The 26,725-nt window shown below is 43.2% G+C and overlaps 7 protein-coding genes across 9 annotated transcripts; 2 read left to right on the top strand and 5 right to left on the bottom strand.

Annotated features, from left to right (window-relative positions):
- Window positions 1-1,005: 1,005 nt before the first annotated feature.
- On the bottom strand, window positions 1,006-3,401 carry Bcbre2. Its single transcript, XM_001547224.2, has 2 exons — window positions 2,831-3,401; window positions 1,006-2,780 (listed from the first exon to the last, which is right to left on the bottom strand). Exons 1-2 carry the CDS (start codon window positions 3,295-3,297, stop codon window positions 1,523-1,525), a joined length of 1,725 nt encoding a protein of 574 aa, XP_001547274.1. The 5' UTR covers window positions 3,298-3,401; the 3' UTR covers window positions 1,006-1,522.
- A 132-nt stretch (window positions 3,402-3,533) lies between these two features.
- Window positions 3,534-5,974, bottom strand: BCIN_01g04450 (hypothetical protein). 2 transcript variants are annotated; one of them, XM_024690467.1, is made up of 5 exons: window positions 5,877-5,974; window positions 5,570-5,738; window positions 4,940-5,339; window positions 4,220-4,872; window positions 3,534-4,161 (listed from the first exon to the last, which is right to left on the bottom strand). In XM_024690467.1, the coding sequence occupies exons 3-5, from the start codon at window positions 5,331-5,333 to the stop codon at window positions 4,003-4,005; spliced, it is 1,206 nt and encodes a 401-aa protein (XP_024546236.1). In that variant the 5' UTR covers window positions 5,334-5,339; window positions 5,570-5,738; window positions 5,877-5,974; the 3' UTR covers window positions 3,534-4,002. The 2 variants fall into 2 exon arrangements, with proteins under 2 accessions (XP_024546236.1, XP_024546235.1); XM_024690466.1 differs by having other exon boundaries at window positions 5,570-5,733.
- Window positions 5,975-6,204: 230 nt separating this feature from the next.
- Bcarp9 lies at window positions 6,205-8,906 on the bottom strand. Of its 2 annotated transcripts, XM_024690465.1 has the most exons (4): window positions 8,425-8,906; window positions 6,710-8,375; window positions 6,558-6,650; window positions 6,205-6,439 (listed from the first exon to the last, which is right to left on the bottom strand). In XM_024690465.1, the coding sequence occupies exons 1-3, from the start codon at window positions 8,723-8,725 to the stop codon at window positions 6,635-6,637; spliced, it is 1,983 nt and encodes a 660-aa protein (XP_024546233.1). In that variant the 5' UTR covers window positions 8,726-8,906; the 3' UTR covers window positions 6,205-6,439; window positions 6,558-6,634. The 2 variants fall into 2 exon arrangements, with proteins under 2 accessions (XP_024546233.1, XP_024546234.1); XM_024690464.1 differs by having other exon boundaries at window positions 6,205-6,650.
- Window positions 8,907-11,401: 2,495 nt separating this feature from the next.
- Window positions 11,402-13,660, bottom strand: BCIN_01g04430 (hypothetical protein). The gene is made up of 7 exons (XM_024690463.1): window positions 13,423-13,660; window positions 13,228-13,361; window positions 13,048-13,171; window positions 12,786-12,992; window positions 12,357-12,734; window positions 11,936-12,303; window positions 11,402-11,884 (listed from the first exon to the last, which is right to left on the bottom strand). The coding sequence occupies exons 1-7, from the start codon at window positions 13,578-13,580 to the stop codon at window positions 11,580-11,582; spliced, it is 1,674 nt and encodes a 557-aa protein (XP_024546232.1). The 5' UTR covers window positions 13,581-13,660; the 3' UTR covers window positions 11,402-11,579.
- Window positions 13,661-15,100: 1,440 nt separating this feature from the next.
- BCIN_01g04420 (hypothetical protein) lies at window positions 15,101-17,614 on the top strand. Its single transcript, XM_001547219.2, has 4 exons — window positions 15,101-15,778; window positions 15,925-16,329; window positions 16,410-16,901; window positions 17,071-17,614. The coding sequence occupies exons 1-4, from the start codon at window positions 15,446-15,448 to the stop codon at window positions 17,521-17,523; spliced, it is 1,683 nt and encodes a 560-aa protein (XP_001547269.1). The 5' UTR covers window positions 15,101-15,445; the 3' UTR covers window positions 17,524-17,614.
- A 185-nt stretch (window positions 17,615-17,799) lies between these two features.
- On the bottom strand, window positions 17,800-21,198 carry BCIN_01g04410 (hypothetical protein). The gene is made up of 10 exons (XM_024690462.1): window positions 21,065-21,198; window positions 20,842-20,929; window positions 20,480-20,524; window positions 19,977-20,399; window positions 19,821-19,924; window positions 19,675-19,764; window positions 19,173-19,613; window positions 18,717-19,119; window positions 18,547-18,635; window positions 17,800-18,490 (listed from the first exon to the last, which is right to left on the bottom strand). The coding sequence occupies exons 4-10, from the start codon at window positions 20,381-20,383 to the stop codon at window positions 18,114-18,116; spliced, it is 1,911 nt and encodes a 636-aa protein (XP_024546231.1). The 5' UTR covers window positions 20,384-20,399; window positions 20,480-20,524; window positions 20,842-20,929; window positions 21,065-21,198; the 3' UTR covers window positions 17,800-18,113.
- A 2,646-nt stretch (window positions 21,199-23,844) lies between these two features.
- Window positions 23,845-25,257, top strand: BCIN_01g04400 (hypothetical protein). The gene is made up of 3 exons (XM_024690461.1): window positions 23,845-24,311; window positions 24,435-24,982; window positions 25,037-25,257. Exons 1-2 carry the CDS (start codon window positions 24,194-24,196, stop codon window positions 24,680-24,682), a joined length of 366 nt encoding a protein of 121 aa, XP_024546230.1. The 5' UTR covers window positions 23,845-24,193; the 3' UTR covers window positions 24,683-24,982; window positions 25,037-25,257.
- Window positions 25,258-26,725: the final 1,468 nt, after the last annotated feature.

The raw sequence follows: 26,725 nt of genomic DNA, 5'->3' as shown, positions 1-26,725 counted from the left end.
GCTTTAGTCTTCGAGGAACTCAAGAATCCAAAAAAAAAACATCTCAATTCAAAGATTTCTCTGACAATCGGGATAATATATCATAGGTGTGAATATTTCATTGTACGTAGGTATATATATTGGCTTATAGGTCAAATATAGATCAGAAATAAACCTCATCATCGTTGTTAGTCAAAGAGCCAGCAGATTACCACCGATGGCGGCGGAATAGAATAACTTGAGGATAAAAATAACGATCGAGGCTCAGATCGTTAGGTATAATATGCCCAAGGACCTTCTCTGTACACAATCCTCGAGGATATAAATACCATATCAGAAAACGCAGCAACATACCTGGAGAATCCAATGGCTGGAAAGCTTACACCCCGATCACCTCATCACACCCATCAATGGAATCGTGAAACGGATATCAGGAGCGGAGAACATCCATATCCCCTTCCAAGTACCGGCATGCATTAATAATAAGTCTTCCCAAGTTCCTTCTCGGTCCTGTCCAGTCCAAGTTTCAAGGATCGTGCGCAGCCTTGTGGATCCCGAATTCCCGGAACTGAGTGTCCAGTCCCTCGTACTCGCATCAGGTACTCGCGAGTACTGGTTTCGGGACCGAGGATTGATAATCGCATCCATAATTCGACGGATTCTGTTGAGTTTCCTTTACTCGTTAGATTGGGTACACGTATATGGACTGCAAACGTGGACGACCTAGTGTCTATCTATAACAATACTTTAAATGAAGAGGTAATCACCGCAAGCTCTCACCGTATAGTGCTCGAGTGCCAAGCAGTTGCTACCGATCGAGCTCGCCGAGCAAAAGGAGTTCACAATACGCGTTTCGATTTTACTAGTGGTATTCACTCGTGTCACAAAAACCCCTGATATCAAAACATAGACACCCGTGCTGCCAGAAAGTGTGCGGTTTTGTTTCTGAGAAAATCGGGTTAGTCCTCTTGTAGTTTATCATCTTGTGGTATGTGTATCATCTAGCTCCGGAGTTTGTACACTTTCTGGCAGCAGAGGTAACAATTCCGCGATGAACTTGTCTATCCTATTCCTATATCTATATATTCAAAGGGGTTTTGAACAGACATCTACGGACGGAGTCATAATCATATTAAACCTATACCATCACCTATGCCATCACCTATGCCCGAAAACCCCCCCAAAATGCTCTTGTAACTATAATAATTATGTAGAGTAACCATAGTTAAATAGGTTTGATTCCGCTGCTTCTTTAGCAACTCATAATTTGGTATTATATCTCTCTGTTGCCCCATCATTATGCCCTCTCCCATTTCCTGACAATATATATCAGCTCCTTTTGCACAGCTACCAACCACCATCTAAAAAAATGTATGCCCAGCAAATTAACACTCCTATTTCAATTACATAGCACGCACCAAAACGCCACTTATGTCCGTGTCCGCGCCCGTTTTTAAACCTGTGTCCTTAAAAAATAACCATCCTATTCCACCTTGCACACATTATCTCAAAAGCAGGTTGCTGCACAAGGTTCTCCATCAACCTATTCATCATCCTGCACCAATTCCTTAATCTCTCCACCTGCATCTCCACCTCCCAGTCCCCCGCCATTTGCCGCTCCTCCGTTGGCGAACTGTAAATCCCTCTTTTTACCCTTCCCACTATCCCCTCCATCTCTAATCCAGAAATCAACTTCGTCAACAATATCATAAAGAATGTCTTCTACGATTTGCTCATCGTATCGATCGCTCGCTGCTCTAAGTTTGGGTAGAGATGATTCATCATTGACCATATCCACATCACCATCCTCTGTGCTCAAACCTGATGGAGGATACCACCATTGAGGACCGAAATTGACTTCTGCTGCACCACCCCGAAAGACTGATACGGCGGGAAAATAACCAAGCATCCCATCATCAAGACCTTCTCTGGCTCCAACTTGAGGTTGTGGTTTCGAGGCGTGTGGGAGGAAGGATAGGAGATCCGTAAATGGTGTTCCGATTAGCTTTCCATTTTTGTAGACTTTAATAGATGAGTGTGGAAGAGTGCGGAGAGCTGGTACAGGATGAGTTGGTCCGGGATCTTGAATTGCAGACGCGACACCCCCAGTTGATGATATGACTGGCGATGGGTTCATGAGTTCTTCTAGCTCCTTGCATGTGGAATATTCGATTTGTTCAAAGTAGAGGTGAGTTTTGAATCGAATAGGTACTCGATCTCGTATCATATCTGCTCGTTCCATTCCGCCGTCATCTTCATCAGTGAGATCGACTGCTGGGTTGTAATTTCCTTCGACGACTTTTCGATGTAATTTTTCGGAAGGAAGATTGATCTCTAGCCCAATAACATCTCCTTCATAGATAGATTCTCCTGCAGGGAAGAAGTCCTTGGGTCGAGACATCCATACTTTTTGCCCAGCTACATCCCGGATACCATAACTATAAGCATCGAACCCAACTGGTGCATCTTGGGCTGCTTCTCTTCTTGCGAACCCCATTCGAACGTGCCCATGCGACTCTTGCGCTGGCTCTCCTGCTTTAGGCCTCGGCACACCACTTGTGATCTTACATTCCCAATACCAACGACCTTCCCTTATTCCTACATTGGCCTTCGCCATTCTAAAGCCCTTATCTGTTGTAATGTGTCTCGCCGATTCATCCATCATCATATGGGGGGCCGAGTCTTCAAAACTTAGTCGAGCACCAAAAGGTTCCGTTTCGGTTTGTCGGTAGTAAAGAATGGAAGGAAAGGCTGGATCTGCTATGCCACGGGTATATCGAAAGTTCTTCTTGTTATATACGCTAAATATTTATGAGTTTAATCATCTATACGGTGTGTGCCGTAAACTTACTGATCAGTAGTCTCATGGAATTGAATCTCAGTACCATCTGGAGTGGTTTTGGTATGCGAAGGAACGAGAGTCGGCCCACGAGGAGCTTCGAAATCCGGTAGTTTCGGTGGAGGTATCTTGTATCGTAGAGGAGTAACACAATTGATTACGGCTTTCTTCTTGCTGGAAGAGCTTGATCTTGGATCTGGAGTAGCTCTTGCACTTCCTTCTGGCGCAAGCGATCCTGCCTTCGATTCTCTCTTCTTCAACGATTCCTTTTTAGCCCTTGAAGCTCGTTCGCGAATGCCACCTGGTGTTTCATCTCCAGTCTTTTGAACTTTGAATTCTGGATTGAGAGGTGATGATACTGCAGGTTGATGATCATCTTCTAAAGCGCGCTTTTGCGCAAATGCTGATGCTGGCGGAAGGATTGGTGTATTTGCTGAGGATATAGAGCCTCTTCGTGGCGATTGTCCGTCGACTGACATTTTGTTATGTTGCGATCAAGAACTATGGTATGGCAAGACAAACGGAAATGAAATGTGTTTGAAATAGGTAGGAATAAATTGCTGAGTTTGTGAATCTAGAAATCTTGAAGCTACACGGATCTGATTATGCTTGGACCATCAACGCTAAATTTTATACCCCACACCAAAAGCTACCTAGGTAAACCCCCGATCTCCTCGAGGGGCCAAGTCCAGAAGGTACGTTCGACTGTCAAATTTGAGATTTGTATATTGAAGATAGTTATACGACACTACAGGTACATGTTTCATGAGGCACTCAAGACGTCAAATTGATTGTCCACTCAAAAGTGTTTTGAGAATTATAAACTATAACTATTAACATCAAGTATACTATTGTTGCTATTTAGCAAACTATTGTTCGCCTCCATTATTGAGTATGAAAGAAAGCTGATGTCCTCCCTTGAAAACCACCCTCCCTTATTAGGCGAATATCTACGTTCTCGCACGGCTACTACACGATCCTTTCTCTCCAATGTTAGAACTCTTCAAGAATGAATCTCCATAGTTTCATATTAGATAATATGAAGCGTAAGTCCCTTGCAATATCAGCGCATCAAAGTCTCATAACCCGATATTAGACAACACAGCCCCCAAACATCGAGCATTAACAGACCCAGCTGAGAACCGCAACGTCCGGAAATGATTCATATTTCGTGGATCTCATTCCTATTCATCATCTTCATCATCTTCATCATCTTCTTCATCCTCATCCCAAAAGCCTTCCTCATCTTCGCTGACTGGATCCGGGACATATCTGAGTGGTTTCGCATTCTTCTGGATTCTGGTCGACTTTCTTGTTGGAGTGGAAGGTAGGTGAGCAATGACCTTAAGATGTGATTAGAAGGATACCCAGAAGAATATACTGACAGGATCATGAACTTACCACAGGCGGTGCTACTGGCGTTGCAAGCTTATCATTTAAAAATTTCTCGAAAGCTTTCATTTCTACGTCGGTCAAACTATTGTAGCCAATATTATCATTGAAAGTCCAGTGCTTCGTAACAATGACCTTCTTAAGGCCATGTAGACTAAGGAGTTTATCGAAGCCATTGCTTTTATTGAATTTTTGAACGGCAGCAGGAACGGTGGGGTCGTTCTGATACAGATATTGTGGTTTGCGATTGTACCATGCGCGGCGACCATCTACACAAGATCCCCACAATACAAGATCCAGAGTATCGATGTTTGCGCAAGAGGCGAGCATTCCGAGAATGAGCATATCCTTAGAATGCCCGGAACCACTACCAGACCATTCGTATCTGAAATTACGGGCATTCTGGATTAAAGTCTCCTTAACCTCTCTAAGGCGCTTTATGCTGCAAGAATTGAGGTTGAAAGAATTCTTCCACAAGAACTGCATGCACTCTGCATTTATGAAGCGGCAAGAGGCAAGAAGGCCAAGGGCAAGACCTGGTAATTTGAAACTGTTGCAGGAGGAGTAGTCGGGGTGTAAACCAGTTTCTGAAATCAGTGCATACTCGTAAATTTTGTATCGCAACTCGATAGGGAGCTTATTGAATCGGAAGACCTTTCCACCTGTAATGAAAACGTTAATTCTGCCCGGGTGCATGGGTTGTGTAAGAACGCGGAGCCGAATACATACTTGCGGTAAAGATAGCTCTATCCAGCTTCAATGAAATATCTTTCATAGACTTTTGGCTTGCTTTGAAAACCTCGAGGCTTTTCGGAGTGGAAGCCATTCTTGCCTCATTTTCCTCCGAGCAGATGTCTTCGAACGCAGCATCATTGAGATTAACAGCTTCATATTTACCATTGCCAAGTCTGCGTATCATCCAAATTCCATCTTCGATATCATCACTTTCCAAAGTCACAGTCTTATAAAGTCGATCAACCGGATTCGTTACAATAGCCTTGGCCGCCTCTGGCTGAGGAAAACTCTTCTTGGCATTGGTATTCTTTTTCTTGGTCGATAACTTTGACTTTGTCATTGTAACTTTCTTCGTCGCCTTCCTCACAGGGCGAGATGGTGACTTCATGTTGAACTGGTTCGCATAAGTAGCATTAGCAAAACCCAGATAAATCAAGTGGTGAGAATTTTGCAATCTGTATATACCAATTCATCTCATGGAGTATTAAATCCCATTAGATGGACAACAATTTTGGGAGGAAGAGGAACAACAAAATCCAGCAAAGCAATGACCAGAGTTTTGACACAAAGAGGATTAAAGAGACGTGAATCGGGCAAGGGATTTGGAGAGACAATAATACTTACTAGGTAGTTTTCCAGGCAGATTTCAAGGTCGTTGTGTAGATAGTAAGTTGTCCAGTCCAGTGGTTTTCATGAAAGAAAAGGGCTTCGTGGGAAAGTAAAAAAAAAGGGTTAAAAGCAAAGTGACGCGAGCTAAGTAAGTTTAGGCTGCCTGAAAATCTGGTTCGCTGTACTAGTGAATTTTCCGAGCTTGTTAGAAGAAAGTATAAATGGGAGTTGTATCAATGGCAAGTAATAAGTGTCGGGTGCTAGGTAGGCGGTAGGTGGTAGGTAGGCAATAAAAGAGAAGGAAGGAGCATGGCCAACTCACCTGACCTGGGTAGATTGCTTGTCCCTTTCCATAAAGCTCACTTCTTCAAAAGGCTGGGCAGCATACGGATATCCATCTCCTTTAATATAACTTGAATCAGTTGTTATGGGAATTCATCCAAAATGAAGAGGCAAGGAAGAGGAAAGAAGAGGTGGGAAGGGCCTCCAATTGGCTTTTTTCTATTCAACCTCTGGAAAATTGAACAATAAGATAACCCATTCAGCTCCAAAAGTGGTAATTGACAAAGATAACGTTGAGCGTCTCTCACCACCCTCTGTTCCTACCTATTCTCACTTCACCAACTCTCCTCTGAGGCCCACTCTTCTCCTAAGTCTAAAATTATTGACCAAATTTATCGATATAAAAACGGCCAATTCGGAGAGTGTTTCACTAATGGGTTCGGTACGAGAGAGGTAGAGCCTCGTCGGAGGTGGTAGGATGGTAGGAGCGGACATAAGAGGTGAAAGAGCTGGGAGGCATAACTGTATGTTAGAGAAAGGGAGTTGGCGTTTTCTTTTCGGGAGGCCTTGTCTCAAATCGGCTGTTTAGTTGTGAGTTTACTCCTTTACAAATATCTCAGCTCAAGTTATCTAGTACATCAAAGGCGAACAGAAGCAAAGGGATATTCATTTTATTACTACAAACTTGAATATATGGGCTTCGATGAAAGTATGGGTATACTTTTTGTCTGTAAATTTATCATCATTCTCTTCTTTTCTCCCAAATGCATTACCACATACTCCGCTTTCGCAATTCTTTTAATACACAAGTCCACTATTTCTGTATCAGTACAAGGCACTTATATCACGATCCAAGAGGAAAAAAAAACTTACACTTGATGAATAGCAGTTGGTCCTTCTTCGTTGAAATCAACTCGTGATAAGAACCCCTTGGATAGACCTTGATCGACAACAAAAATGACCTTGGCAGCTACTTGAGATCCTAAGAAAACGGCCTCCTCATAAGTCTTCCACTCTGGGAAGTATCCTGGAGGAGTGGCGAGTTTGATGCTGGTGGGTGACTGAGAGTGTGATGAGTGCTGAGCGTTTGCTCCGCTGTTGAACGAAGGTATGTTAGGATTAAGTGCAGGATTTGATGCGGTAGTCGCTGCAAGGAGTAAAGGATTAACTGCGTTAGCTGAGGGTACTGGATGTGGTGTCGAGGAAAAGGAAGCATTTGGTGTCATGGAACCTGTGCCAGATGGTGTTGGTAGATTCGAAGGGAGTTCACTCATAAACATGGTTGCAGAGCTTGGCGAAATAAGATATCGGGCATTGAGAATTGCAATGAGCGCATCTTTGAAGCCTCTGACCTTTGATCCTGATCCACAGATGATCAGAGAATCCCAAGCATCTTGACGTTTGGAGATGTCGTCAACGGAGAGGATAGTCCTGTAGACAGTATCGGCAATAGCGTCCATATAACTCTCACTTGCTGCTTGGAATCTCTCTAGGCCGATGTCAATATCTCTTCTCGTGCGATCAGGGTGCTCATCTTCCCAAGCTTTCTGTCTGCGTGCTGTCTTTGCTTGCTCACGAGCTGCAGTTTCATCCACCGCAACAGCCGGATCGGTACCTGACGTAGTGTCGACGGGAGCATCGGTGGCTGTACCGGTAGGAGATGGTACGCCCTCATGGTTCGCTGTGGTTACTGGCTCGGGCGTCTTTTGGCGTTTTGCGTCTGGCTCAGGAAGTGATGATTCGTAGTGGAACGTAGCGCGAGGTCTCTTCGAGTTTGGTAACCTCACTGGCTTAGCTGCTGCCGCCTCTGCTGCTTCTTTGTCCTTCTGGGCCTTCTTCGAAGCCTTTCCAGCTTTCTCCTTTTCAATCTTTGCGAGATATTCTTGAGTTTTCCCACTTGCCACAATACTAGCAACATCTAAAACACCATCGTCTTCTGCAGCATCGATACCATTAATGGCATCTTCTTCTCCTACCTCAGTATTTTGTCCTGGTCCGCGAGGTGCTTCTGCAACCTTAACATTCGGTCCAGACGATGGTGCACCAGTGGAAGCTGCAGCGGCAGGGTTGCTTACGACTTCTGCGTTCTCCTCACCACCCGGCAGAGGAGTCCCCAGAGGTAGTATTTCACAAATTGCACTCTTCTTCAATTGTTCTGCCATATCCCTTGTAAAGTCCTTCGACTTGAGTAACTCTTGCAAGCGCAATGTCATTGCCTCTCCACCAGACTGTGGTATATTTCCTCTGCCAGATATTTGGAAGTCCGTAACAGCAGTAATATCAACCTTTTCAAATCCTACATCGATGACTGTTGAGTTTGCGATTCCAAATGCGTATGAAGTTGCCAATGCGCTGTCCATGATGCAAAGCGCAGGAGTTCTGAACTTTTCAAATATGAATTGAGTGAGGTCTTCATGATTCTTGGCCGTCCAAGCAGGTTGCGCAATTAACATAACAGGCGTGTGAAGAGTTGGCGATAATTGGTTGTGAACGTGATGTAGGAAAGCGCAAAAGGCTGGAAGATTCTCGATTCGACCCTCTACATTGTATCAGCATATACAAGGCCTGCAAGAAACATATAGACAAACCTTTTAATGGCCAAATAGCGCCTTCGTCATCCTCCGGGACTTCTTCCAATTCTTCTTCCTCATCTGCCTTGTCTTCTTTAATTCCACCCATCTCAGTATCGCCGTTTGTTGTAGCTGAAGCATCCTTCTTTTTGGGTCGAATTTTGTATGGCTCATAGGTTTTTCCATCGGGAGCTAGAAACATACGAGTGGGAAATCTTCGTTGTGGTGGAGTAAAGGATTCAGGAAGACCTAGTTGAGCAAGAGTTGTTTGTGAGCCCGGCGCAATAATGAGAATATGCTCATCCTTAAAGGGTGGCATTTTTGCGAATGGTTGTTGATTAGTTCGGATAATATGTGGTAGTAATCCCTGTTAGGTTAATGGTGTGATAAACAATCGTAGTAAACTACTTGACAAAAAATGGAATGCAGCCCCGAAGTTCACTTTGTTGATCTAGAATTGAGGTTGTTCAGATGGAGATGGGTCAATGAAAGAGTCGTTCTTGGAGGGATGGAAGGGGTGTAGAATTATTAATGCTACTGTGGTGTAGGGAATAAGTTATGTCACACCGCCTTCGCTAGTCAGGATCAGCTTGCGTGGGCAGAATGATTCTATCAGTGGCAAGACAAAGGCGGTGTAACATAACTTATTCCCTACACCATAGTATGGATCCAGAATATACATCAATCCACTAAAGTCGCACCTTCCATATTTATCCCTAACAACATGTTCAATTTGATGGGTCCGAGCTTCTCACAAGGCTATCTAATCACATGAACTTTGGCGCTAGTTCCTTAATGATGGATTACAACGTGCGTGCCATATACATAGCATCTAATCTCATTACATTACACACTTACAGTTTTCTTTCCCCTCGCCTCTTCTCGCCTCAAGCCCTCACGACATATGCGGAATTAGTGGATCAGGATTTTGCTAAATATCAGATTTTTATAGGTCCGCTCGGTGAGACCTAAACTCGATTCGGCCAAGGCACACTTCGGAAATTTCTACAGAGGAAAATATCACGAGCATGGCAGTCACCTGTATTCGTATGTGTTTAAAATATACTTGTTGCACGTCTAAATTTTGGTCCTTCTCCGAGCTGTCTGAAGTTTCAGAAGAGAAAAGAGAGGTCCGGAGATTCCATGACACTGGGCACTTTTGATCATTTAGGGTGAGACGTGGCAATATTCTGAGCACGAACTGATCAATCATAAACCTGTCATTGATATTGTTGCACGTCTGAATTCAGGAAGGTTTCCGCGCATTTCACACATGAGTGCTGAGGAGGTGTGAGCTTGGGACTATATCTGGATTTGTTGCATGTCTGAATTGTGAACAATCTCCGCGCAGCACGCAAATCATAGCCGGAGAAGTTTTCGGTCATAATTTCATGGTTATGTTCCGCATCCAAATTTCTGACCATCTCCGTTGGGAACGCGCATCAGGAAGGGACTTCACGGAAGCTCGCAAGAAGAAAACGAAACAGGAGAGGATCGGTTGAAACTTGGTGGAATAGACATGTTACTTCTTTCATGATCTACAGCATCATAAAATCTGCAATACTGTGTTATCTTATTCCACTATTGTACGTCGCGCTCTCATATCATTTTGCTTGCTATCGCATTCGCCTGTCACTCAGCGACACTTGGAAATGTCAAGCTGAAAGTTTTGATGCCCCTACTTGAAATCCCCTCACTATCCTGCAAAGAAAATTACTATACCCGTAAACTTCCAGCTTGGTCATACCCCAAATGAATGGTCTCTGCGAATATCGGAAATCTGTTAGCGCTTTCGCCTATTTTGGCAAATGACTACGTAGATCTGATTTACAATAGATACCTAGGTGTTTGAGGATCCGTCTGAAAACTGTGGATCCAACACATTCTCTTCTTCTGGTATTCTAAAGTTGGCGCCGTAGATAAACGCTTAGTCCCATTCCCCTAGCTGGCATGAATGAGATCAGAGTAAAGATTGTGATGTGAGGCATTTAATTGTATCTCACAATGAAGTACAACTCAAGGAGATGTGGTTATTGCGGTCTAGTGTCAGAGCAGCAGGAAAGCTGGCGTTAATTCGTTGAAGTCGGAAAAGGGTACCTTCCATCTCTAGATTGAACTTTGCCAAGTTCTTTAGCATAGCTTGTGGTAGTAAGTAAGAGTATGGAGACTGATCGGGACAGTAGCGCTGACAGAAATTCATTCTCTCTGGGAAAAGGCGTCCAATCTAGAAATTCGTGTGTAGGCCATGCACCGCTTTTCAACAATCCGTTTCGAGTTTGGCTCAAATGCTCTTAGGGTGTATTAGATATCTCAATATTGCTGTCGTGTATGGAATCTGCTAAAATTTATCCTTTTCTATGCCATAATATACTTTTAGATAGTGGAAACATACAATCAATCTATGGATAGAAATCTCTCTTTCACATAATTTCTTCACGCTGTGGCCTTCAGAAATACCGAAACCCAAATACTCAGGCCAGAGAATTAAATAATCTACTCTTTCGATTTTGAGAATAGACATACGTACTCTACTTCACTTGTGCTGGTGGATGGCATATTTTCGCACTGGGAATGAATTCATATCAGGGTTTCTTTTGTGCTCTACTTCCTTGAAAATTGTTTTGGTCTCTAATTTGTCGAAACTTGCTAGTCTCTCTGCCCTTCAGAGCGCCATGGAGTACACTCACAGGGAAACTAAACAAGAATCAGTAATCTCTAAAATTTATCTTGGCGTTTCGGCGAAGCACCTTGGTTCTCAAAAGTACTTCATCAGTATCAAGATTTGTCCTTTTTCAATTGACACTGGGCGGTATGACACTAGCTTCTAGAATAAACATCGTTTTTGTGATACCCGCAATACCACTAGCACCTTCGAGATGCCCAATATTAGATCCCACGGCGCCACTCCAAATAAGTGGCAGGCTATAGATTAGGGGAAGCATGCATATATATATAGGGCTATCTCTGAAACAGTAGTTCCAGAGCGTTCGACCGATGGCGCTCGCTTTGATTGGATCGCCCGCCTGGAGTCGAAAGGTGGTGAGCTTGTATAGAATTAACATTAGGGTTCTCATCTGCTTTCAACCTTCCCCAGACAGCCCAAAAGAAATTACTTATTAATGAATTGTTTCATTCTTTAGTCTGGCTCCTTCAAAGTCTTGCTACACAAATATCTATACAACGATCTGTTTCTTCCGCCAAACGAGCATTGAAAAAGGTATCTGAGCTACAGATGTCCCTATCAAGATTCGCATTTGTAAATTGAAGCCTCTCGCAAACGTTTCTGTCACAGGTCTAAGTGCCGAGGGCGGTAACAATGCCAGACTTTCCGTGCTCCGCAATATTTCATGTACTTGATTCGGTGTCAAAATTTCCGACAAATGGGTTTTGATGTAACGATTCATCACGGTGGTAACAATTGCCAATCCAATAGCACCTCCCATCGTTCGAAATTGGAGGACGGCAGCCATCGCAACAGCTAAGACTATGTTAGCAAGAATATCAAAACGATGAGAAGTACTGCCCGAACATTTATCTCGTTCCTCCACCATGAAAGGGGCCATCACCGTCAAACTAGCTAGAGAACTCCCGATAGCAATAGCAGCCATTGCCTGATATCCATACTGTGCATGGTTAATGTGGCTATCGGTAGGAGAGAAACTGAGTAATGTGAACGCCGCGATTTGGAGACACGAAGCCGCGATAAACATGTACAATGGTGGGACTTTGAACTTTCCCTCCACGCCAGCCGTAACCATTGATCCAACAGGAGTGAAAGCCAGAAAAGGCAAGAGACGTACACCAGCGTTAAGTTGGGAAAGCCCGTTGACCACTTGAAAACGCAACGGCAGCTGGACAAGCGCAACAGTAAGTGGCATTCCAGTCAAGAATACAATACTTGAACAGATTAGAAACCCAGTTATGTTATAGGGTGTGTTTGAACAACTTACATAAAAAGTCCAGCACAAGTTCGACTCGTTAAAAATCTCCACGGGAATATAGGTTCGCGGGTTCCATCCCATGAAGTTATTCTCCATGACCATGCAAAAAATGAAATCCACGAGATGATGGAAATTGTTAGCATTGCAATGATGAATCCAGAGTTCCATTTATAGTCGATACCGGTTTCTTCGAGTGCAACGATCAAGAGGATTGCTGCACATAAGAGAAGGCCCGTTCCTATGAAGTCCACTCTCCCGAATTGTTGCCTAGAAAAGCTCTCGCTTAATGTCTTGGGTTTGTACATCGACTCAGGGAGATGGTGGTGAGGATAATTTTTGGGCAAAGCTAAGGATAAGAGTACTATCGTAATTGCGCCTAGAATTACACTGTTTGCGAAGTGTCAGCCTGATAAATTTCTCTGTCTGAGGAACACTTACTTGATAATGAAGATCCACCTCCAAGTCGTAAAGTTGCAAATGATACCCCCGAGAATCGGCCCTATCACGAGGGAGGTCCCCAGGATTGCAGCTAGTATACTTGTGTAAGAAGCATATTTCTCCGACGGTACAAGCTCGAATAGGATGACAGTAACAAGAGCATAGGTTCCTGATGCACCAATGCCTTGGAAGGCTCTAAGTATGATCCTGAATAATCATCAGACGTAGGTGGTTTCTGCAAGAATTTCGAGGGCATACCTACAACTGAGTCATTGACTGTGCTCCAGCACATGCAGCTGAGAATATAACAAACAATCCAACTGAAACTAGTAAAAGGGACTTTCGGCCAAAGATATCACTAAGCTTTGCGCTGATAATAAGAAAACCTGAAAGGACATGAAGTTAGAGCACTGCATTGCACAAGCATGAGTCGAGAACAAACAAGTATATGTGAGCATGTATGCCGTGATAATCCAGCTGCTTTCGTTGAAACCTCGTAAATCATTCGTGATAGATATTAGAGCTGTTGCTGCAATTGTTCCTTCAACCTGAGGAAGAAAGATAGCGAGCATTAGTCTATTGTCAGGAGTCAATTCGTTAGTGAGCTGACAGCTGTGTGGCACTAAAGGATACTCACGCTGTGGTGAGCAAATGCAGAGGCCATCCTTTTAGATAATTGGAGGCCCTTCTCGTTTCTTCAAGAGCTGATATAGGAGGAGATTCGAGATTGGCATCAAAACAGACTTTCTCTAAAATTTGTGGTATTGGATCTGTATCGGAAACACTGTTTTCCATCTTTTATTGTTCACTTACAATGTGTTCGAATCTTTGATTGTGAGATGGTACTATTCTAGAAAACATAGACGGAGAAGTCCAACCCGGAAGGAAATGTTTGTTCGCTTACATCAACCTAACATGTAACCACCCTCTTCTATCTGGCACAACTGCAAGCCGCAATTACATTGCAGCGTAGTATTACCCAGACTCTGTCTCCATAGAAGTTTAGCGGAGAATGTTACAGATAGGTCGAGTGCTGCATAGATAAAAATACCACCAGATACTCAAGTTCAACTAAAGCAGACCCCTATAGTTGATATTTTGACGTCGCAGTTGAACCCTTTACCGAATTCTAAATGATTACCCACCAGCTCTATGCAACACATCAGCCCCACCCCATCTATTCTCAGGGCCAATGAATTATTCACATCATAGATATATGATTTTGCGCCCCAGTGGTTGTATCCTGGTGATTAATCGAGGCCGACATCAAGGTTGGCATTTCAAAGCAACATTCACTTCCAATTTCAAAAAATGAATTCGTCTTATTTTCATTGGGGTAGACGGAAACTATAGTGCGGCGCAGTGGGGGTCAACGGTTGGATATTTTCCAACATCAACCAACATTCACGTACCAACACGTTTAATTAAAAGAAAATGCGGAAGGTTGTGCGAGCTCAGAAGACTTCATTTTATGGAAGCAAGGCCCATACATTTTGAACCATGCAGAGTGATCTTTACGCACAATCATCTGCATGGGGGAGTACGCCGTAATTAATAAGGAAATCCAGACAGATTAGCTTCAAAGATTCAAAATTGACTCTGTTTTCTTGAAATTGTCACAAACTTCGATCGCGTTATTTTTGGATCTTTGATAAACAAATCATTTTGCAACCCGCCCAGCCCACCTATGTGCTTGGTATCACAGTAATCGACGGGATATGCAAGCCGAGAAGCTTATCTTCTACGGGTGTGAGTACCCAGAAGCTTGTCTCAACGGTCCACCATGTGCAATCATCAGTTACCCACCACGAATTAATTTTTCACACGGAGTAACATGCACATCATATTTTTTTATCCAATCACAGAACATGTAAATAAGGATATCAGGCAGGAAAGTGCACAACTTCGACTAACGAGTTGATGTCAAGGGGCCAACTAGTCCTCCTAATTCCCCTCGGTCAAAGTAGATTTATGCGAATGACACATCAAAACACTCGCTTATATTCAAGGTCCACAGGTTTGAAGAATCCATGCCTCTTTAGAGCATTTATCTATTCTACTCTGAGGGCTTAATCCTACAAAGCCAGACAGACTATCAGGTACATGGGGGTTTGCAGAAGAGCCCATTAGATCTTCACCACAGTGCCAGTGCCTCGGTCTACCATGTACAGTGATCAAAGATGTGTCCAACTAGCTACCCGGCACTACATTCGAACAGATCTTGAAATTTGAGAGCAATGTTATGTAATGACAATCGTACTTAATTAGATTTAGCTGTTGGACAAGTTCACCTAGAACCGAAGTTTCTGCAACAAGAGCAACAATACGCGTGATCAACTGTTTTCTATTCAGCCTTTCATTCTTCCCTTTGGATCCATTATACCGCAGGAAATGGGCCATGAAGACGAGGCGATTCTACTTTTAGTTACTCCGGCATGCGGCACAGCACATATTTGAGTCAGCGGTGTTTGTCCGGCACCTGCGTCATGCCTTCGCTTTTTCCCTCGAACAAGAGTCGTTTTTACTTCTCATTCTCTGTTTCTTAAATTCTCTCGTATCTTTGATGAGTTGAGCAAGGTCTTTTTCTCTCAAATAGTACTGAATTTCACATCACCATTTTCCCCCAATCCTACTACCCGCCTCATCGCAGAACCAACACAATGGCTTCAATCATCTTTGAAGAAGGATATCCTGGTCCCAAAGCTCGGAACTCTCTGCACAGCAAGCCTCAGCTTCTTATCAACATGCTCGATGGCATGGCGAGAGTACGCCCGGCAGTCCTGTTTGGGGAGTATCCTGTATCTCTTGTCGGTTTTGACAAAGGGTATCGGAAGATCACCTATGGTCAGTTAGGAAATGCTGTGAATGGTGCGGCTTGGTGGCTGACGGAGAAACTGGGACCGGGAAAGGACTTTCAGACACTCTGCTATATGGGTTGGAATGATTTCCGATACGCTGTTTTTATTTTGGGTGCTGTGAAGGCAGGCTACAAGGTATGCCATATTTGATATTATAACGTGTCTGTTTGTAGAAGCATTGTATGGCAATGAATATGAATGACATAGAAAGAAGATAAAAAAACACCGAAAAGAGCTCAAACATACTTTTTCCGCTTCAATTTGGCTTATCATACATTTAGTTACTTCTTACTTCGTCACGAAACACCCCCGAAGCTACAAAAAGTCTTTTCAAGGCCACAGGTTGCCAAGTACTGCTGACTACCGATCCAAAACCACCAACTGTTGCACCGGTAGTACAAATACATGATCATCTACAGGTTCTCAGCGTGCCTTCCATCGAAGAGCTACTAAATTCTACTTACGAACACTTCCCCTATGACAAAACTTTTGAAAGTGCCAAAAGAGAACCATTGGTAGCCCTTCATACTTCGGGAACAACAGGTCTTCCGAAGCCAATAATCTATACTCATGACTTTGCAGCTGCTTACATGAAAGCAATACAAATAGAGCCACCGGAAGGGTTTGAGTCGATGGAGAGAAAGAGCGAGGGTGGAAGAGTCTTTGCTCTTACCGCTCCATTTCACGTGAGATCATTCCTTCCTCGCAAAAGCTATCCAACATTCATTGCCAAGATCACTGCACTGACAGACCTCCCGTTGTTTAGACTTCATTCGTTTGTATAATGATTGCAGCAATAGCAGGTCAAACAGCTTACGTCTTTCCACCCGCTGCAACCATTCCAACAGCGGCCCTTGCAGCCGAGGGGCTCAAATATACGAGCGATGTAACTGGAATTCTTGGTGGGCCCTCACTAGTAGCCGAGTGTGCCAGAAGCCCAGAGCTTCTTGACTCGCTAGCGAGCCATGTCAGTTTAATGTGCTATGGAGGTGGTGACGTAGCACAGTCATTGGGAGATGCTGTAGTTACCAAGCTCGACTTGTATACATCTCACGGATCCACTGAGTCGGTAAGCTACCCCTTGATTCGAAAAATTGGAGACTGGGATCCCAAGGACTGGAAATACTTCCAAGCCCATCCTGCAGCAGGTCTACAGTTCCGGAAATACAACGACAACCTGTATGAAGCGTATATTGTGCGCAATCCCAAACCTGAAGATGAGCAACCAGTTTTCAAACTCTTTCCCGATCTCACGGAGGTAAGTAATTTGTAACTTTGCTTCTAGCTCACAAACTTATTTCTCATCCCCAAACTCCAACTTTTGTGTGTCGTTTTTTTGTCTCCCTTTTTTTGATCTAGTTTCGTGCCTTCCATTCAGCCATGAACAACCTTTTCACTAGGAAATCACTAACTTTCTAATGATAAAGTTTGCCACTCGTGATTTGTACTCACCTCATCCGACTAAGCCGGATCTCTGGACTTACAAAGCGAGATCAGATGATATGATTGTTCTTGCAAATACAATGATTGCCAACCCCAGCATTATTGAACATGCGGTTATCGAATGTCCAGATATTACAGATGCTGTCGTGGTTCCTGTCCAGAAAATTGGGGTTGAAAATTATACCACAGGCATCGCTCTTTTAGTTGAACTTGCTTCAAGAGAATCGACGTCCGAAGAACGGCAGAAGGACTTGATTGATAAAATTTGGCCGATTGTTGAGAGAACAAACGTTTATTACCGGACTGATGCGTTTCTCGCAAAGGATCGAATTTTGTTCGTGGATCCACAGAAGCCGTTAGCTAGGACTGGAAAGGGAACTGTGAATAGAGCAAAGATCCTAGTTGATTACAGGGAGGAGATTGATAGGCTTATGTAGTTCTCTTCTCTATTTTTCCATATATTGGTTTTATCCGTTGTGGTTGTGTTCTTCGATTTAAAGCTTGCGTGATTCTAATATTTTAAGGCCATCGATCTTATTTAACTTCTTTGAAGTAGAGACTCTAAATTCAGCCACCTTTGTTTAGAGATGTGTATGATGAAAAGGCTTACTTCTGTTTACTCACCAGATGCAAAATATGGGTTGGTAACGCTACAACTTGAAAGCACGAGTAAGAAGTCAAGTTCATAAAGAACAAAATATCATTTTATTAACTGTTCTGTTTTATGAATTTGCTTAGAAATTGAAAATTGAAACCCCATATGTTATGCATCCATACCAGGCAGGAAATCCTTGTTCCAATGCAAGGCCATTCCCGCCCCCAAAGGCAACTCCGGCCTAAGTATAGGCATACAAATTTAACATAACAGGCAGAGAGTCCTGGTGCAAAGCAAGGCCGTCCCCGCCCATATATGTTATCAGATAGAGGACAAATAGAAGCAAATTGCTAGAGACATCTAAAATGTCAATAACATAAACGTGTAGGATAGATTTCGAAATCAAAACCTATTACAATTTATGAAAATGATCTAAGACCATCCGTTAGCACCACCAGTTGAAGCTCCCCAAGCATCATCAGCTGGAGCAGCTTCAGTGGTTTCAGCGGCACCCCAGCCACCACTATTAGCTGCATTGTCTGCTCCCCAGCCACCACCACCTTCAGTGTTACCCTCAGCATTCTCGCCAGCTTCCTCTTCATCATCTGAATCGTCATCAAAATTGAGAGTAGCGAGATCACCTGTTTGACCATCCATAGTAAAGCCTTCAGGAAGATAAGCCTCAAGAAAGTCAGGAACAGGTTGGCGAGTTTCCAACAATGTCTTGACCAAAGCTTCAGCAATATCCTCGTTTCGATCATTGTAGAACGAGCTTGCAAGACCCATGTTGCCAATACGACCAGTACGACCTGATCAATCAACGCTTAGCCAGCTGCAGAATTAAGTTGAAGTAGAATGTGCTTACCAATTCGATGAGTGTACTCTTCAATGCCGCCATGGTCATTGGATGGTAAATCAAAATTGATGACATGCATCACATTATGTACATCGAGACTGGAATTTGTGTAAGCGGGTGAACTTGAAGGGCATTCAAATAATTATATGAAACTGGGAGGGATAGTGTTTTAAACATACCCACGGGCAGAAACACCAGTAGCGATCAAGATAGGCATCTTTCCATTGCGAAAAGCACGGATAGAGTCTTCACGCTCACGTTGAGTACGATCGCTGTGAATAGATGTGCAAGGAAGATCGTTGTTGAACAAGTAATCATCGATCTCATCAGCGGAACGCTTGGTGTTGACGAAGATAATGGTACGAGCAGGTGGGGTTGATAGAAGTAGGTCGTAAAGAGCTTGACGCTTGCTGGCAGCTTCGACATAGATGATGTCTTGCTTGATATTAGTATGAGAACTACCAGCACGACCAACACGAATGCGAACATGATCGTGAGCCAGATGTTCCTTGGCAATGGCACGAGCCATCTTTGGGAAAGTGGCAGAAAACATCATGTAAATGATGTTACCCTCTTCTTGGTCTATTTCAGAATCAGTAATGTTTAAGCTAAACCAAAATAATTGAAGTACTTACCACCACCGCTCATAATTTGCTTCAACTCCTCCTCCCAGCTGGAGTCCAACATCTCATCTGCCTCATCAATGACCATGTACTTAAGGCGCTTGAGAGTGAGAGCATGAGGACGGCGGATCATATCGCAAAGACGGCCAGGGGTACCGATAAGAAGGTCACAGCCCTTGGCTAGTTGACTAAGTTGCTCTACAAGAGGACCGCCACCATAAACAACGCAAGGTCGAAGCATACTACGGTAGCAGAAACGACGAGCCTCATCAAATATTTGAGTTGCTAACTCACGACTGGGACAGACAACGACGACCAATGGCTCAGCTCTGACATAGTTGTCACGATCTGGCACATAGGTGGCTGGGTTTGGACGAGGTGCAGCAAGCTTTTTGGCCTTACCCATCAACTTTGACAAGATTGGAATCAAGAAAGCCGCAGTCTTGCCAGAACCTGTGAGCACGGAAATTCAGTAAATAGCTCGATTCTTTAGAGAGTGGTAATCATTACTTACCAGTTTGGGCGCAAGCAACAACATCATGGTCCTTCTTAATTGCTGGGAGGCAGTACTGCTGGATTGGTGTTGGAACATGATAACCGGCCACTAAAAGATTGGAAAGTCAATATTGCCTATCAAAAAAGGGTTTGGTGGATTCTTACATTTGATGTTTTCCAACATAACTGGATGGAGGCCTGCATCTTCAAATCTGCGGATGGGATCAATTTTGACGCTCCCCTCTTGGGTGACTTTTAGGGTGGTAATGCTAGAAAACAATTTTAGTAAGATATCATCTGGTTAAGAATGAAGATGAATACCTCTCAAAGGCGAGACCTTGACGAACATGATTGTTGTTCTTGCCGAACAATTGATCCTCTAGATCGGGGAATTTAGGACCAACATCACCATATTCTTCGTTCCACTCATAGATAGCACCACTTGAGGCCCATTCTCCAGGACGAAGACCGCCAACAGCAAGCGTCTCTGGCTCTGCATCTTCAGCTGCATCAGCTGCTAGCTCAACATCAGGGTCAGCACCATCTGCAACGGCAGCACGGGCTTCTGCTTGTTCCTTGGTGGACTTGTTGTAAGTTTCATAGTCATACTTCTTGGCAACAACCCAGCCGGCTTCTTGAGGATTCTTGCGCTCTAATGTGACAACATCAGGCGTTTCTGTTGTGTCGGGCAAGGCAGCTGCCATATCTCCAGTCTCCCAAGCAGACATGTTTCCTTGAAATGGTCTGTAATGAAGCACCCAGTTAGTTGAGTCCAAGAGGCAAAAATTAGGAAAGAGCATAGATCTGGTGTGTCTTTGACGCACCTTGAAAAATCAAGAAATTGAATGATCGCGTGAGATCTGCGAGATCTGTGAGATCAGTTAACCGTAGATCAATAAATATGCAATGAAACCATGAGAATGATCAAAGAACTGTAATAATGAACGGGACAAAGATAAAGTAATGCAAGATAAAGGAAGAGGAGTAATTTGGGGAGAGTTGAAGGTAGAGAGTAGACTTGTCTGAAACTAAGCGCGACTTGACAACATGAAGTGAAGAAGGGTAGTAGTGTGAGTAAATGGTCGCGCATTTCAATGCCAACGATAGCAGCGGGGAAGTAAAAAGGCGAAGTGAATCTCATGTACAATCCATATGCACAAGCTGGTAGATAGATCGAAGAACTCACTTGGTTGTTGAAGTGAATGCGACAGGTTGAAGCCTAAAGATCAACCTCGCAAAGAGAATGGAAGAAGGGAGAAATGTAATCCTCGACGCTATTATGAAAAGTTAGAGAGACATCGACATGTATCAAAGTAGATGGAATGTGAGACAGAGAGGGTCTGTTTTGATGGTAGCGTGAAGTAAGCCGAAGAACGGAAGACAAATTAAAACAACTGGAGTTGACTTACAATCAAGAATCGAGAAGAATTGGTATTTGATTGAAAGTATCGGAGACTTCAATCAAGGTGATGGAGAAAATATGAAAAGAGTAAAGAATCAATCAAGACCGGGGAGATCGATCAAAATTGATGGGGGGTATTTCGAAGGTGGTTGTAAAGGTTTAGGAAGAGTAACAGAATTGGCAGAAGTAAATGGAAGACTTTATGGACAATTGAGAGATCAAAAAACTGAAGAAACTGAAGCTAGGGTCCAGTCCTTTCTTGAATTATGATTGGCTAAGCTGACGAATTCGAGCTTTGTTGGGCGGCGAGATAATGGAGAAATCGTTCTTGCCAAAAACAGCAATGTGAGTTAAACTTGACTAGAACTAGCAATCACCCATAGATATAATTTAATATAACCTCAAAATTGATATGATACCATCCTTTGCAGCTCTACTGTCGTGTTTCATGATCGGGTAGCTTGACAATCCACGTAATATTGCCTGTCTTCATGATGTTCCTATTTGGGAGGTGAAGCTCGCACCTTATTTCTTTTACTAAAAGATGTCTTCAAAAAAGACAGAAGTGCATCAACATCAAGAAATTTTCGCCTTACCATCAGTACCAGCAGTAACAGAGATCCCGTCAAGCTACTCTCTGAATAATTTTCATACTGCATACAACACAGCTGTATAGCTCTCTCTTGCTGTGCAATATCAATACTTATGTGTCATAAAAGAACGTAGGTCAAATGGGTTGAAGTCAACGAAACTCCATCGATACAACTGAATATTGGCTGACACCTTCTGCACTTATTAGACATCAAGACAAGCCCTGTGGAACCACTACTTCCAAATAGACGATTTGGCCGCTATTCGTGCTCTGCAGGGCTGACTTTTCAGGTCACCCGCAGGCACCCTTACAATTCAACTGACTCATCGCGCATATCCTTCCAAGACTTTCGATACTCTCTAAAAGCTTCGAGGCTTGCATAACAGACCCAAGATACGAGAAGAACGAATTCTATTGTACAAAATTTGGTCCTTGTTTGGAAGATCCCGGCTCATGACGAGACACAGTGATCTAAGCTCGTGGTCACAGAAATGTTTAGCCAGCGAAAATACCCAGCAGCTCTTGCTCCTGCTCGCGGCACTTTCATTCACAATGCTCTACAGTACTACATCACGGCTAATTCACCGAAGAATTTTTTGCAGACTCGGAGCTTTTGGGACCTTCTCTTGTCGGGATCACCTGTTCGTGTTTTATACTATATAATGGGAGTCGATGATGCGAACGAACCCTATTCGCTTTTACCAATCCAACACAATTGGCTCTTACGCTGGATTTCTTGGCACAGTGGCGGGTCCAAACAGCTTCCCTTTATAGACTTACGAATCTTTAAACACCCGTAACCCCCGAAGCAATGTGGCAATTGGAAGTTAAGAGGGAAGGGGGTGGAAAAAAACGACCGGAAGCCAGAAAGTTCACAATCGACCTCCGATAGCCTTGGCGAAGTATGTTATAATAATCGAAGGTGTTGTTGAATGGATGCTCCTATCATACAAGGCAACTTGATCCCCTATCCCGACAGATATTCCCTCTTGGAACCAAAGACGTCTCGTATTTTCCCAACACCAACCCATGAGGTACATGTATCGTGGCATATCTAAACTTTACATTATTTGTCGAGAAAGATGTTTGTGGCGAAGCTAAAAAGAGCTTATATATATGGACTGTGGAAAACATCTTCAACCAGGGTAAGGTATTGCCCAGTCGAACTTTTCGGTCTTGGAAGACATAAAAGGGAGCTAATCTTGGAGCTCGATGAAGCCGCGCACTCGAATCATTCGGCAAAACAATGATGTATTTCCCCTATGCACGAAATGGCTTTTGTCGGGGAAATACTGTGTTAACATACATAGAAAAGAAATAGTTATGCTATCATTGTAGGCAAGCATGCCCAGATCTATACGTCTACCTATGATTTAGAAGTTTGCCTATCACCTGGTCTATTCACGAACCCAATGAAAACTGTCTTCGCTCCTCAAACTAGTCAAGTATGAACCCAGGGTTCATCAGAATGGAAAGGCGCAAAATTTTCAGCCCAAAGATCTTCGTTGGAGGCTACCAACTAGGAAATGTGTCTCGCAGGTTTGTCTCTTTCGCTAAATATGACATAGGAAGGAGATTGGAGTGCTAGATAAGCGTAAGAAATATCGGTACAACAGGTAGTGGAAGACTTTGTATATTTGCATGTATTTTCACATAGGTGGGTGTATTAAAATACAGAAACCCTCGTCTAAATAGACGCTGAGGAACTGCTAAATTTTAACGATTTTTAGTTCTTTCATTGTCCCATCTCTTTTGAAAAGGATCCATTTATTCTAGCTTTGATGGAGAAGGGAGGTGGACAGCAAATAAACTTGAATATACTGCCTTTCGCTCAGGCGATTAATATCTTGAGAACGTGTAGCATATTTTAGAGCCATCCTTTATGAAACAACTACAACGAAAATGTATATATTCAATAGGATTAAGATAGATAGCAGCAATATTAGATTAGAGTAACAAAGCACCAGCTTCACAATCACATCAGGATATCAATTCCATTGCTACAGAGTAAAGTCAAGTGCCCAAAAATAGTTCCCTATTTTGATAGATGTGTTCAAGTAAAGATAGATATGCTCAATTTACTTGTTCCTTCAAAAGCTATACAAAAAAAAAACAAAAAAAAACACAAAGATAAGCAAATTTCCATAGAAATCAAATCTCAAATCAGGATTAGATTCCGAGTGAATACTCAGTTCGGGTTCCAACAGTGAATACTTGAGGCTGGGTCGTTGATTTTCTTCCCTCTTCTTTTCTTGATTTCCTTTCTGCACTTTCACAATACTTTTCTCTGGGCCTCATCAATCCATCACAGCAAAAACTGCTTGTGATAACTCCAAGACATAAAGGATTGTAATAACAACAGTCGGTAAGCAAACTATCTCTACTCCTTGTGTGGTATCGATACCTTGAATAGTATCAATACTTCGTCTTCTCGAGGAAATATTAAGATTTCTCTGCGCCTCGGTTTTTGAGAGGGGTAGATGCATATCGATCGCATATGTATATTGATCTTCGTCGCTAATGTGAAAATAGATTTCAACCACCATGAATCTCGTCACTATCTACCCCACTCCCGAACACGGCAGTCAAGATTGGCCGCTAGGTGCTAGCTTGAGCATGCTGATACCATATGAGATTTCTGCATATGACGATGAACGGATGCGTAAGCCATATACTTCTCACACATAATACTTATATCCATACAAGACATGACATGTCATGATATGCCATTGTTCCTTGCTCATATTGTATGGAAGACTGATAGACTAACTAAAATCTTTAACAGTGTACATCCACATTCAAACCTACCGCGGAACACAAGAATGGAGGAGGCACGATGCATCCGCTTATGTTCCGCTTCCCAACACTCCTCAATACACTACTGTTGATCGCCTTCGACGGGCTGCGAGCTTTTGCCGAGCGGCAATGATCTCAATGATCTCCCTCCATAATGAGCGCGCTGCGGTGAACAACAGCAGAGTACTTGCATTGCAAGCCCAACAACAGAGTAATGTGTGTACACTCGGTTTATAAAATGAGGTTTATGAATGAGGAGAAATATAGCAACTTTGCTGATAATTTTACTAGGACGAGGACGAGGACGAGGACGACGATGATGAAGAAGAAGAAGAAGAAGAAGAAGAACAAGAACAAGAAGAAGAAGGAGTAGGAGGAGGAGAAGGAGAAGAAGAAGACGAAGAAGATGGAGAAGATGGAGAAGGTGGAGAAGAAGGAGAAAAGGATGATGATTATGACGATGACGATGATGTTGCAGGAGAAGCTGAATAGACAATCATCATTGTTGCTATCCATGCAAAGCCTGCAAGAGATGCTGTAAGTTCAGAGAATCACGCATACACCACACCAGCTAGAACTAACATTCTCTAGGCGGGAAAGAATTTCAATCGCGACTAGGAGATAGAGTGAGGGGAGGGAGAGGAGAAGAACGCATGGCGGTGTATTGTGAAAGCTATCCCTATGAGGGAATCAATCGGGAAAACGACATAATGGGAGATACTTAGATATGGAAGGATAAACGTCGCTTTAAGGGAAAGGAATACTTCTTTGTACGCCAGCACTAATATAAACTCTTCTCTATTAATCGTTCAATCTCTTTATTCCTTGGTGATGTTGGAGTTCAGTGAGCCAGTACTTATATGTACCTAGTACTGCTAGGCAGGCATTTGACAGAACCATCTATACCCTTGCTCGCTCCATAGATCCCAGCATCTACTGTACCCCGGCGGTATTCATAACCTACCCAGCGCTATTCCCATAGCACGGAGGAATTCTTTACATTTCTTATTCAAAAAAAGCGAAGGATGCTGTCAGTTCAGCATCCCAATCGCAGCATACTATTTCCCGAAACCACCTATCACTTGATATCGTGGCATCGTGCTATCGTTAGACCTCGCGAACATAGCCTACTCCCAACAAGACTTGAGTGGATGTCAGTAATGACAGGTTCTAAAATCGGTAGCGGCACCGCTGGGTCCTGAACGCAGTAGTATCTCTTAGACCAGGTTCTTGACGTGCCCAAATTTCCCACGGTTGACCTGAGATCAGGTGGGGGGATACCATCGAACTTAAGCATATCAACAACTGGAACCAGCACCGGCGTGCTGATGCCACAACCAGTCAATCCATGTACGTGCGTCGTCCTCGATATCGCCCGCTTGCAGCAGAAGAAGCCTAACATCTGATCCTCTCTCTCTCTCTCTAAGAAGATCATGCATGGACTTTGCGACGTAGTGAGCATGACATAATCCCCACTCCACACTTCCTCCAAACGATTCTTCTTGTGTATTCGAAGCCCGAGGGGTATATCCACGAAAGGATCTTCGAGTGAGGATTTCCGTATCGCGTCGTGTTATTTGAGAGAAACTGAAGACTCTAATGAGTCAAAACCAGACCATCACAATGCAACATGGCCCGTTATTCTGATTGATTATTCGCCCATGATGAAGCTTGATGTTCCTCATTGCTATCAATCATACCTACCCGCAAATCAGAAGTTGCAAGTACGAAAACCCGCAAAAACCACAGCAGATAATGTCATAAACACTTCACCATTCAAATTTGATTTCTTTCTTGACAGAAAAGCTCTTCCAACCAAATAATTAGTTGTTGTATCGAGCCTGGAACTCTACAAATCCAAGTGGGAAACAAAGTCTAACTTTTAGATGTCGGCCCGAGGTTGTTCCGTTGGTTTGGTTCATGAGGCATTTTCGACTTCAGTTGTTCATGTATTGAATGAGAGATGATGGTTCTTGTATGTTGATATCCCTCTTCGTATTTATTCTTCAAATGAGGGATCTTTCTCCAAAGAAATATTTACCTCTGACTTGATCTGTTGTTTCACTTTCTTTTCTTTCAATCTCCACAACATTGATATACTTGGATTCGAATCGAGTCATGGGAGATTCTATAGACTTGGCTAGGATAATATAAGTTATGGTATATACACCTGTGAAGTATTCCTAAAACTCCAGATACAAGTCTGGCGTGAGTTGCGTGTATGTATTGTCTTAAGCTGATTTTACCGGATTTCTTCTACATTGCCCCCTCCCTACTTCC

Source organism: Botrytis cinerea, chromosome 1, assembly GCF_000143535.2.
Source record: "Botrytis cinerea B05.10 chromosome 1, complete sequence".
NCBI lineage: Eukaryota > Fungi > Ascomycota > Leotiomycetes > Helotiales > Sclerotiniaceae > Botrytis > Botrytis cinerea.
This window is presented reverse-complemented; position numbering and strand designations above follow the sequence as displayed.

Coding starts and splice junctions, on each gene's coding strand:
- BCIN_01g04430 (XM_024690463.1), bottom strand. CDS start 13,580: ATGGAAAACAGTGTTTCCGATACAGATCCAATACCACAAATTTTAGAG. Junction 12,304..12,356: donor ACTTGTGCTGGACTTTTTAT/GTAAGTTGTTCA, acceptor AATCTGTTCAAG/TATTGTATTCTTGACTGGAA. Junction 11,885..11,935: donor GGTGGAGGAACGAGATAAAT/GTTCGGGCAGTA, acceptor ACATAGTCTTAG/CTGTTGCGATGGCTGCCGTC.
- Bcarp9 (XM_024690464.1), bottom strand. CDS start 8,725: ATGCCACCCTTTAAGGATGAGCATATTCTCATTATTGCGCCGGGCTCA. Junction 8,376..8,424: donor CGCTATTTGGCCATTAAAAG/GTTTGTCTATAT, acceptor GATACAATGTAG/AGGGTCGAATCGAGAATCTT.
- BCIN_01g04420 (XM_001547219.2), top strand. CDS start 15,446: ATGGCTTCAATCATCTTTGAAGAAGGATATCCTGGTCCCAAAGCTCGG. Junction 15,779..15,924: donor CTGTGAAGGCAGGCTACAAG/GTATGCCATATT, acceptor TCATACATTTAG/TTACTTCTTACTTCGTCACG. Junction 16,330..16,409: donor CTCTTACCGCTCCATTTCAC/GTGAGATCATTC, acceptor CCCGTTGTTTAG/ACTTCATTCGTTTGTATAAT.
- Bcbre2 (XM_001547224.2), bottom strand. CDS start 3,297: ATGTCAGTCGACGGACAATCGCCACGAAGAGGCTCTATATCCTCAGCA. Junction 2,781..2,830: donor TTCCATGAGACTACTGATCA/GTAAGTTTACGG, acceptor ATAAATATTTAG/CGTATATAACAAGAAGAACT.
- BCIN_01g04400 (XM_024690461.1), top strand. CDS start 24,194: ATGAATCTCGTCACTATCTACCCCACTCCCGAACACGGCAGTCAAGAT. Junction 24,312..24,434: donor ATATGACGATGAACGGATGC/GTAAGCCATATA, acceptor AATCTTTAACAG/TGTACATCCACATTCAAACC.
- BCIN_01g04410 (XM_024690462.1), bottom strand. CDS start 20,383: ATGTCTGCTTGGGAGACTGGAGATATGGCAGCTGCCTTGCCCGACACA. Junction 19,925..19,976: donor CAAGGTCTCGCCTTTGAGAG/GTATTCATCTTC, acceptor ATTGTTTTCTAG/CATTACCACCCTAAAAGTCA. Junction 19,614..19,674: donor TGTTGCTTGCGCCCAAACTG/GTAAGTAATGAT, acceptor CCGTGCTCACAG/GTTCTGGCAAGACTGCGGCT.
- BCIN_01g04450 (XM_024690467.1), bottom strand. CDS start 5,333: ATGAAGTCACCATCTCGCCCTGTGAGGAAGGCGACGAAGAAAGTTACA. Junction 4,873..4,939: donor TAGAGCTATCTTTACCGCAA/GTATGTATTCGG, acceptor TTTTCATTACAG/GTGGAAAGGTCTTCCGATTC. Junction 4,162..4,219: donor CGCCAGTAGCACCGCCTGTG/GTAAGTTCATGA, acceptor TCACATCTTAAG/GTCATTGCTCACCTACCTTC.